We start from the raw sequence: 12,052 nt of genomic DNA, 5'->3' as shown, positions 1-12,052 counted from the left end.
TATACTGTATATTGCACAGGCTATGTATAGACTATATGGTATATACTGTATATAGTACATGCTGTGAATAGTATATACTGTATATTGCACAGGCTATGTATAGACTATATAGTATATACTGTATATAGTACATGCTGTGTATACTATATTCATTATATAGTACATGCTATGTATAGACTATATAGTATATACTGTATATAGTACATGCTGTGAATAGTATATACTGTATATAGTACATGCTATGTATAGACTATATAGTATATACTGTATATAGTACATGCTATGTATAGACTATATGGTATATAATGCATTATGTATATAGTACTTACTGTATATGGTCTATATGGTGTGTACTGTATATAGTACACAATATGACTCTTGTAGAGATAAAGAATAAGTGTATAGGGACAGCCGACTCTCTTTCCAGTATTTAGAGTGTCAGCTCCTTAGCGCAGCGTTTGGTAATACAATATGACTAGTTACAATATGACTAGTTTCTTTTCTCCAGACAGAGGATGATGATGACAAGAAGGAGCTATGACATTCCCGGCACATGGATCACAGGTTTACAATGAAGCCTAGTGGAAGGAGGAGTGAGGGGGACATGATGGGAGCCCCTCCCTGCGCACCTCCCATCACATAAGTAGTTGTGAAGAGTCTCATGCACTCATAGGGACGGCAGGAGAACCTGGAACTGACTTGTGGAGTTAACACCACCTGCCTGGACCACAGAGGGACGGCTGCTCCCCGACTCCTGAGAGGCTGCATCGTCTTATAAGCAGGTAACCTGGAGGACACTACACCTTTAAATCCCCACAAACAACATACAGGTCCCCTAATACATATTCTGATGTGCCATATCTATCACCTGCACCCCATATTTACAGCACATCCTCTAACACTGAGCACCCCGATATTCCATGTAGATCACGTACTATCACCGCATCGTACCCCGTATTTACCAGACCTAGTACACAGCACAATACCATCACATAGGAAAATCATTAATAGAAAACAATGTACCTTCCAAAATCTTGCACCCCATTTTTTTTCCTAGAACGCAGTAGTCACATGATAGATTCTATAATAACATCACACCCCATGAAAGTACCAAAATGCATCATTTTGCACCCTGGAAAACATTTTATACTGCAATGGACCCCACATTTACCTGACATTCTATAGAAAATGTGCAGTCATTCTCTGTACTGCACCCCAATATTCAGACCCAAGGTTTATTTCATAATTGCACTTTAAATTTACTGAATGAAGTTTTATAGCACCCCAATATTATACCCGTCACACCATACAATCTGTAGCCAGAGAACCCTATAATGCACCCCAGGTTTATATGACTTTATTGCACCCTCATTATACCAGACACCGTCTATAGCACATGGCGCATTGGCTTTATCACGTAATCTGCACCTCAAAGGATCAATCACCCCAATATCTGCCAACTCCATGCCCTACAGAACCCCACATTTCCCAAACACAGTGCATAGAACATTAAAGAATGATGTGCCCCAAAATTATATCCGAAAGTTAACCTCGTAAAGCCCAATGTATTCTTACACCATGATCAGTATATACTGTACATTGCTGACTTCCACTTAATTTTTGCTTTAGGGGCTGGATCCCCAAAAAAGAGACGCAGGACAAACAATATCCCGGAGGACGACTCTGCTCCCCGAAACCTACAACAAGCAAAAAGGAACTTGAAGGGCATCCAAGATTCCAGATTCACAGGTACATTTTCCTATAGTGAACTGTTGTAGGATACAGCTGACATATACTGTGGGGTGGTACAGAAATTATTCGGAGGGGTTGGGGGGGTAACACAATGTGACGCATCGCTTCCATTTCTACATAGTCAGTAACCCTGACATCTTACAGTGTTATTTGCTATGCAGTATATTACGATCTATTGCTTCCTGTTATCAGCCATTTCAGGCTGAGGCCGACTGTAGGACAGGTAAATACAATCTACTGCTCCCTGTTATCAGCCAGATAGTCTGTGACTGTACTAATGTCATGAGTGGTAGGAGGTACATGAATCTGCTTGCCCCCAAGACAACTACTTTAGATCCCTTATCTCCAGTGCTGTGAACCTCTGCTGCTCCTCTTATAATGTTCCAGACGAATTATATTTATGGTTAGTGTCCCTTTAAGTTACTGGAAGGTAAAACATCCAAATATGTACCTGTGCCAATTTCAATTGCGCCATTACCAGGTGCATCCGTGCCAAATTTATCACATGCCCGTCCTGAGATGTATACCATTTTAGCAGAAAAGTGAATGTGGGGTACTCTAGTGTTACCCATTCAATGCCCCCCTCATAAGCACCATGACATGGCACCTCCACCCTCCCCATAGTTGCACCCATTGCTGTAGGTTCGATAACGTGCCGCTCCCCCTGCCCAGTCATGACGTGAGTGACACAGAGTCGGAGAGGACAGGGAGATGAGAGTTATTAACTTCATTTAAAGCAATTTTTCACCCCATTACAATCCCCAGGAGGGACACAGTTAATGACCTGAATCTTCATTCAGTCACATAGAAAGCGAATAATGAGAAAAGAGAATGATAATAAAAAAAAGCAGACTATAAACAGTAGACAAAGGGCTGCGTACTCCACCGCCGCCGCAACCTACCACATGCGTATAGGGTTAGTGCCCTCTGCAGCGCCATAGTAGTGATTTAAAGGGCCAGTATCCCACTAGTACAATATCAAAGATGAGAAAATTTGATGCCAAGGCAATATTTTCATTAAAAAAAGGCTCATTTGAAAAAGTGACAAGAAACGTTCCGAAAAGAATTAAAAATATCTTGGCCAACTCACTTTTGGTGTAATAGTGACATTATTATAACAACCTGCTATCAAATTCACGCCACCCAAAACACGGGTAGCATGAATCAGGCACTGGCTGGTATGTTTTATTGTGAAATGCTGTGGGGTTTCAGAGAAAACAAACTTTAAAAAGCTGTCCTGGGACTATGGCCCTAAATCATTAACCCTGGCGGTGTTCATGCTGCACGCCTCTAAATGAATCAGGCGCATCTGTAAAGGGGTGTGCTTCGTCACAAATCTTACTCCAGTCAGAGACTGGAGTAAGATTCGTGGCGTAAGGGATGTCACGTCCCCATAACGCCCCGGCTTGCACACGCAAAACTAATGTGAAAATGCCAAAAGTCGCAAACATTTTGAGACTTTTCAAATTGATAAGGGCGGAATTGTGGCATAATCGCTGTAATGAATCGGGCCCCATGTGCTCCATATGACTAGTCCAAGGTGGCATCTGATCCCCTTGACTAATAGGGTTCTACCTATACACGCACATAGAGAGCAGTCAGACAGCTGTATAATACGGACGACGATCGCTTCGCAATGCATGGACGGGCCGATGGCTGTCGTAACCTGAGCATGACAGCCGCATAGAAATACAGGCTGTCACTCTCGGGTCAGGAGAGCCGCCAGCCAGTCCAAGCATTGCGAGTTGTCCGATTTATACGGCCACATGACGGTGCCCATAGGGACCTGTCAATCAACTGGAGCGGGACAGGCAGAATACGACAAGGATTTGCCTCGGACTAGTCATATGGGACACAGGAACCATTGTTGTTCTTGATGAGGGGGGCATGCTGGAGTCAGATGCTCCTCTCCATGAATTAGGAATGGCGGACAATTGGCATGCTCCTCTGTGTGCGCCTCACCATGGATCCTACTCTAGCCCTTGAATTTGGCGGTCGTGGAGTTTATGGGGTTAATCATTGTATTGATAGAATAATATGTGTTATGCGATGGGGATGAGTGTGGGATGTTGGATGATGTACGCTACACCTATGGATGGACCTATTGTTGGCAGTGGCTGATTTTATGGATCAGGAAGTTATATTCTCCTTTAGTCAGATGTATTCCAACCTGATATGGCTGACAACAGAGAGCAATAGATTGTATTCATTTTCACATCAAATGGAGGTAAAAATAGATTGGGGGTGTCATGTTTCTATAAAAAGGTTGTCAACAAAAGTTAGCAGCAAAGTTTATTATGATGAACATGTGAGGTGGCCCCTGAGGATGAGATGCTGTCAAATTCCCCAAATAAAAGGTACCTGGTTCCCTTTACATTGGCTGGTCGTCTGGACTCCAGTCGCTATCCAGTTAATATCAGTAATTAGGGCTGTCAGGTGGATGACTCCTTCAGAATGACACCTTTCTGCTGCTGATTCTGTCACTCACTGAAATACATTGAGGATTTTCTGCCTGTAAATCCGGAAGGAAATGTTGCAGTGTGAACGTGCCCCTAAGCGCGTCCTTATCCCGTATGCCACCCATGATCCATGTCTGATTATTGAACAGTACAGTCACCACTAACCCCAGTGGGTAATGTCCAGGTCACATCCCTTCCACCTGACCCCTCGCTCGGGTCTTTTCCATTTTCCGATTCATTTAATTTCATCAATAAAGACAAATAGAACATAATAGGAAGACATTATGGGACAGGCCGACTATAATGGCTGTGCTGGAAGCGCAAGAAAGGGGGCAGACGATGGCCACGGAGGAGGAACACAGACGCCGTGTGTTACACGGATGAGCTATATGCACACGAGAGGTGTGGGTGAGAAAAGGAATACATATATACAGAATATTCTGCCATCACTGGGGTGTGATAGCTGCCAGATTATCAGATATTCTGAATTTCCAGACCATCATTAAAAAGCATGGAAAACTCTCTTTTACAGAACCCATCTTCCGCTATTAGTCTATATACACACATGATGGAGTTGTGCACCTTTACTGCTTATATAAGTCCTTAGGCTTCATTCATGCAGACAAATTTTGGCCATGTTTTGTATGCAGAATATGTCTTTCTAATCCAAATCCCATTAGTGCTGAATTATAGGATTTTCTCTCAATGGTGGGATCTCCTATTAATAAAATGTACATAGGCTCTGCCCCATGGCTTTATATAAGGGGATCGGGTACATATTTGGATTTTTTTTTATTAGTCCAGTAGATACTTCCTGCTAGAGATGGAGGCTTACATAAAGATTTAGGAGTGATGGGTACAAGATAAGTAACATAGATAACATTTAATAGGGGTCGGATACATTGTTGCAGGCAGAACAGTTGCTGCAGGGGAGACAATACATTGGGCAGAAAGAGTCACAAATCATTTAATAAGCAAAACAGGGGTTAAATAAGGATATAGGTGTGTAGTCTTAGATTCAGATATTGTATTCATTGTTGTAGGCTGGACATAAGGGGCTCAGACGGGGGGGTCATAGGTTAACAAAGGGACGGATGGACCGATCATAATGCAGAAGTTTTGCTATAAGCAATGGTGCTGCGCCAATATTTGGGATCTCCAGGACAATATTTGACCCTTGACGCTCCGTTGATCGCGGCAGCGTTGTATTCCGCTCTTGTGCACCCCCCTCGATTTGTGTCTATATGCCTGGTATTTTTTATTTTGCTCTCTCAAGGACATATGTGGGCTCATACCTTTTGTATAATACATTGCTGCTTCCGGAGGATGAGTACCGAGACCTTACTACGTGTTTGCTCTGTAGATTTCTTTGTTTTAGAACCTGGAATATAAGTGTAGTAATAGTAGTATCTGGTGGGACTACAAATCACAGCATGCTTCAATGCCGCTGTAAATCTGCAGATTGCAATACAGAAGAGAAATAAAGAAAAAGCTAGCCCACCAGTACAGCAAGGCGTCCTCTGGAGCCCGGAACCTAACATAGCCTCTGACATGGACATCAAATGGTTAAGGGTATAGAGGAGATCTAGCTCAAGACGGAGTCAAAATTCCAGACTTTATTGAAGTGCGTTAAAGTAGTGAGAACTTTTGAAAATGCACGAATGTGTTTCTGGCGCATATACCATCATTAACATTGGGGAATATGTTGTGTCCAGTAGGGGCAGTAGAATTGTCTCCATTCGGTAATGTTAGTTGTATAAAGCTGCAGTACTCCTTCTACCCACTAGAGGCAGTAGAAATTTTGCTGTTTTCAATCTGGCAAAGTAGTCAAAATTAAGAGTCCTCGGTGGTTTATACCTTTAGTTGCCAACTGAAAAGAGGATAAAATATAGAAAAGCTTTCCGGACCTCTCAGGTATCCTCATCAGGCATCATTTTCTATATGGCAGTAATAAAGAGGGTTTCTGCAATGTACCTGCAGTACCAAAGGTGGCCAATTGAGGCAGCACAATTTTTTGACCTTGTTTTGGAGTAAGGACTGTATGCATACTGAAAGCAGAGGTATTGAGTTTCTTAAGGGTGTCTTAAGGTAAGAAATATAGATGGATGGACTGGGACATAAATCTGTAATACCTCTTGCAGCCAGAAGAGGCAGTAGACATGCCTACTCCTGTAATATAGCAGTAAAATTAAAAGATACTTGGAATTTGCCAGGACTTGGAATTTTACCAGCAGAACCCCCTAAAGGAGCACATCTAACCATTTCCTATAGAGGTAAAATTGCCTGCAATGTGTACTGGGAATTATAGTTGGAGTATTAGTACTACCCAGATCCCACATATTTCTGCACTACCACTTGTGTCCAGTAGAGGCGGTAGAATGTGACATCCATCAGACTAGACCTGGTATGTAGTGATGAGCGCAAGTGCGGATTGTCCGTGTTTGTCAGGCAATTCTCGCATGCTTTGTGGTTAACATCTGTGAAACCTGCGGCCACGAGGACTCGAACATGTCACTTGAGCACCTGTGATAATCCGTGCGTACCCGAGCATCCTAGGAAAACTCGAGTAATGAGCACTTGCACTCATCACTAATGGTATGTGATAAGTTCCTTTTTGTTTTTTTTGAAGGAAGATCTCATTAAAAGGGCAGAAATTTTGCATCAACCCATTTTCAGGCCTCTTGCTTGGCCCTCCCTTGGTCATGAACAGACTCAACAGCGCCCTCTAGTTCAGAGGTATCGGGCAATCCGTGATATTCAGTCTGGGTGATGAGCTATAATAGAAGATTTCATTCCATTTTCACCTGCAAATATTATGTTTTACACTAAAAAGGCGATCACATAAAGTGATAAATATCTGATCCAAACTGAGTGCGATCCCCGATGACACTGTTGTCTGCGGCGCACTGTATCCATGGAGATTATTACCATCCATATTGCCTAAAACAAATGACACCAAGGTTCTTCTTAATATTGGCATGACAACCTGGCCTCCCCAACTAGTCCGTCATCACGGCGGGAAGTTCTGACCTGCCCCTCCCCCGCAATTAATGGTTGGCTTTTTCCATATGTGTATTGTATCTGCAAAGTGCTATGTACTCCTCAAGTTACTTAAGACCATGTTCCCACATGCAGTTTTTTTCTGCTGCATTTTTTTATGCTGATGTCCGCTCTAAAATACACAATCCCAATCTGCTCTGGTTATTTTTTTCTTTTCTAATGTATTTTCCCCTTTTTTATGTGTTTTTGGTGCAGATTTAATGCTGTGCAGCCACACTGAGATTTTGTGCTTCTAATCATGACAGTGTTTTACATGTATTATATCAGGTTCTCCAGATGATAATAGGGAAAAAAAGGCTCCAGACAAGCAGAGTTCAACAGCGTTTTTACACTCGCAGACAGCACGAGTTTTCATGAAAATCACATTAATGTCGCCCATTTTCTGCACAAAAACGCGTTTAAGCTACATCAGAACATGGTTTTAAAGGCAGAAAAAAGCTTCCTGAAGATATAGTGCGTTAATTGCGTTACATTCTCAGTGCCCAACTCTGCCAACAATTGTGCCCTGGAATTGGCCACAGCGCCGCATAGTAATCCACTGTGCTCCCTGAATAACCCACAGGGCCAAGCTCAATATCCCAGTCGGAATGATCCATAGTGCCGTCAGAATTATCTATAGTGCTTCCAAAATCAGCCACTGTGCTAAAGACCAAACCACAGTACCCTCTGAATAAGTCACAGGATCAACCACTGTGTGTGGACTCATCTGCTGTGCCCAAAGTCAGCCACAGGGCCACAGAGTAAGCCGATACTGCCAGAATGAATCACAGTGACCCTTGAATTGGTGATATGGCTGCAGTTAACTACTGCATCTCCAATGTTAACCAGTGTCCTCCGCCAGTTCACCTACAGTACTCCAGAATCAACCACAGTGCCTCCACAGTTACCGTAACCACTGTCAGGAACGGACACAGAGAGGAGAGAGTCCCTGTCACACAACAACAGTATATGGGTACGTTTTCGGTCCAATAGTTTATCATAATGCACAATTCCACCTGCTTTGGAGATGATAGCAGACTAGCAGACCCCCTTACTTCTTGGGCCCAGTTGCACCAATGGTATGTCCTCCCTGACCACCTTGTGCTCAGTCAGCCACAGTGCCACCAGTACTGACTACAATATTCCAGAGTCAGCCACAGTGCCACCAGTACCAACCACAGCACTCTCTGTCCCAGGGTTTCAGCTCACTCATACCTTCCCGTGCTTGTGCCCATGAGACCTAATCAAGTGTGGTCAAGACAAGACCGAAGGAGAAGAATGTAAAAGAGGGGCTAGGGATAGAGTGAGGGAGGTATGGCTACCAGCATCGGCCACTATTATGCATTGCATCTTATTTTGTAAAATCCTAGCAATAAAACTGACACATCAGCAACATGTGAATAAAATATCTGTAAGATTGCCATCAGTAATTGTGATTTTTTTTTTTTTTTCATTTGTGTCCATACAGAAAGTCTTGGCAATGGGTTTGCTGGTTTTGATAATGCTGCTGAGTCTCTCCGCTCCACATGCAACCTGTGCAGACTGTGTGTCCTGGTGTTTCTCCTGCGCTCTACAGATCCAAGTCACCAACACCCACTTCAACCCTCTGGTAGGTTTTCTAGGGATGGAGAGCTCCAGCTGAAGAGCTAGTATAAGAATTAGGGCTCATACTCCAATGCGAGAAACTCGGAAGAGTCTAGCACGTCAATACCCGGCATTCGGATTGGAGCGTTCAGCTGCATGTAGTTCTATGCAGCTGAACGTTCCGCTCCCGAGTGTCGGCGGCAGTGCCGGATATTGACGTATTAATGTGCGAGACTCGTCTGAGTTTCTTGCATGTGAATATGAGCCCCTAGCCCCAGTCTTTCCTATGTGCACAACACTGGGTCATGGGCATGTGGGAACCCTGGTTCCAAGCAGCGTAGGTGAGCCATTGCATGATAGTGTTGTATGGTAGGTAAGCTCTGGAAATGATGATGTCCAATAGACTACATTCTTTGTGCTAAGCACATGGCACAAGAAAATTTGCCATTTTTCCAACAAAATCTTGAAAAAGGTGACCTAGTAAATTCTGACTTCTGATGTCACCAGCATTGACTACTTCTTTCTCATGCCACAGGTTTGTTCTTTACAATGTGAAGGATCCATGGCCTCTGTGACAGAGTGGGAGCGATGTGAAAAGATCTTGACTCCTGTAGGAGCCACACTTGAAATTTCCAAAAGGGAGCAAGAGCGAGTTCCCACAGCCTCCGAACTCCTGGAGGTACCAGTCAAGCGTTATGGAGGATTTATGAAAAAACTGGATAAAAATAAATTTTTCTTTAACTCCCCCAAGCGAGAGAGTGGCAGCTACATGGGAGAAGCCATTAAGCCCTATAGTGGTATCCTGCACAAATATGGAGAGAGGGACCTCCTGGAGATACCTGACTCCGAGCAGGAGATGGAGGTCAATAACAAATCGGAGGAGCAGAACCAGGCATGGAACGCAAGAGATGAGAGGAAGCGCTATGGAGGGTTCCTACGCAAATACCCCAAGAGGAGCCTGGACGATTTACAGGGGGTAGAGTTAGACAGGAGGATGGTACTAAACCCAGAGCTGGGATCAGAGCAGGGGTTGGAGGAGGTGGAGACAGAGCAGGGTGTAGAGACAGAACAGGGGGTGGCAGATCTGCAGAAGCGCTATGGGGGATTTATGCGCAGGATCCGACCCAAATTGAAGTGGGACAATCAGAAAAGATATGGGGGATTCCTTCGGCGTCAATTCAAGGTCACTACAAGGTCAGATGAAGATCCCAGCACCTTTTCCGGGGAGTTGTCCAACCTTTAAGAAACGTTAGTGTCTACCATAGTTGGTAAAGTGGTGGTGGAATAGTAAACACTCCAAAAATCTATAAAAACACTTTTCATTCTGTTTGGTTCAACTTTATTTCAACCATCCCATAGACTGGCAATGACACTGAAGGGATCATGTAGCTCTTTAGAAATGTGAAATTAACCTACAAAAACACTGCCCTCTGTAGGTCATCAGGAAGTACTGCACGCAAGTTACGATTTGTTTTGCCACATTACGCTGAATGTATAGTATGTTCTTGTTTGTACTGTGCACAGATGTATATAGCGCTTTACATTATAAAGTTACACAACTAAGTCTCCATAGAGTAGCGTGTGGAGTACAAGAGCTACCGAAATATCACAAGCAACCAATCAACTGAAAATTATAATAAAACAATAAAACTAATACTTGCAGCAAGTGGATGTGATTATTTATGAAACTGAAATGGAATTTATTGATCAATGTAACACATCCATGTAACACAGACCGAGCTCAGATTGTGAAACATGGATGTGTGAAACCGCCCTAAGGAAAAGGTGGCACCAAAAGTGGTCATCTTCCACCTAAAGTGTCAGTTTTGGATGCCGAAGACCATATCACAAAGCCAGCCTTGATATATTAGATACCAAGAGCATAATGATCATGGTCACAGGTTGTATGACGGAGCCTTGAGTGAGATGAGCCCATCGGGAGTTGCCCTATTTTAAACTGCAGGTGCAGTCTTGAACACACCTCTAGTTGAAAACTATTGCGGAGCAGAGAGCCACTGGCACCCTGCCCCACATTTACTCTACATCCGGAGGCCTATCAGCTGCAGATCACTCCGGTATGACGTCAGTGGCGTAGGCAGGGTTTTCTATGTGATGCTACCTCTGAAAGGCCTGTGTCTGCAAAGTAAGTGGCAGCAGATAATCAGCTGAGAGAAGAAGGCCAAGCTACTAGGCGTGCAAACAGGACAGGTAAGAGATTGAGATATTTTTTTTAATCGCAGCAGACTGATGTAGGTGTAGACCGCAGGGGCACAATGTGGGCCACATAGGGAGGTAATAGTATTTTATGGGACCAGAATTGGGGGACATTATTACTGTATGGTGGCCACATAAGAAAACATTATTACTACTTGAGAGTCCCACAGGGAGACACTATCACTATATGGGGATCACACGGGGGGACATTTATACTATATGTGGGCCACATAGAAGCCATCATGAATATATGGGGGCCACATAGGGGGCATTATTACTATATGGGCCCACACGAGTGTATAACTCGGACTGTTGCTATTTTATGGTTTATCAGATAGGACCTGGACCAATATTATTCAGCTCTGGCAAAAATTAAGAGACCACTGCACAGTTTTATAAAAATCAGCTTCTCTACATGTCTGACAGCCATTCCTTTCCAGTGTCAGTTGAATTCCAACCACCTCATTCTACTGTGCTTCTAATTAGGTGATCACCTGAACCAAATCTTATTTAACGAATGAAAGTATAAAAAACCCTGCTGTGGTGTTCACAATCCTCTTGCAATAGGACAAGCTGGATGGCAAAACAAGTGCTAGTAATATCCCAAAAGTAATAGGAATGAAAAAATAACTTTTAACCATGCCATAGGAGTGAGGAAAAGAAGGGCTCAATTCTGGCTTTACTAGCACAGGGATAGAGTGAGTGTCATGTTGCCTCCATCCTTAAAATTTCTAAGACGGCAGTCCATTACAAGGTCAAGCAGCAGACATTGGGGACAACAAAGTCAAGCAGCAGACATCAAAGCTACAAGACAGGCAGAGGGCCGGGATGACCATCATCTTATTTGTCACTCAGCAACCGCAGGATGACGATCAAGTGACCTACAAAAGGAATGGCAAATGGCAGCTGGGGTGAAGTACACGGCAAGAACAGTTCGTACAAGGCTCCTTGAGGCAGAGCACAAGTCGTGTAAAGGTAGAAAAAAGCCTTTCATCAATGAGAAG

General features: G+C 43.6%; 1 protein-coding gene across 1 annotated transcript; it reads left to right on the top strand.

Moving 5' to 3' along the window:
- Window positions 1–624: 624 nt before the first annotated feature.
- PDYN (prodynorphin) lies at window positions 625–10,500 on the top strand. Its single transcript, XM_073580802.1, has 4 exons — window positions 625–782; window positions 1,630–1,749; window positions 8,719–8,859; window positions 9,370–10,500. The coding sequence occupies exons 3-4, from the start codon at window positions 8,731–8,733 to the stop codon at window positions 10,075–10,077; spliced, it is 837 nt and encodes a 278-aa protein (XP_073436903.1). The 5' UTR covers window positions 625–782; window positions 1,630–1,749; window positions 8,719–8,730; the 3' UTR covers window positions 10,078–10,500.
- The last annotated feature ends 1,552 nt before the right edge of the window (window positions 10,501–12,052 follow it).

The sequence above is a fragment of the Dendrobates tinctorius genome, unplaced genomic scaffold (genome assembly GCF_039654945.1).
Source record: "Dendrobates tinctorius isolate UK_male_01 unplaced genomic scaffold, ASM3965494v1 ptg000065l, whole genome shotgun sequence".
Classification (NCBI taxonomy): Eukaryota; Metazoa; Chordata; class Amphibia; order Anura; family Dendrobatidae; genus Dendrobates; species Dendrobates tinctorius.
The sequence above is the reverse complement of the archived record's forward strand: the minus strand, read 5'-3'. Positions and strand labels throughout refer to the sequence as shown.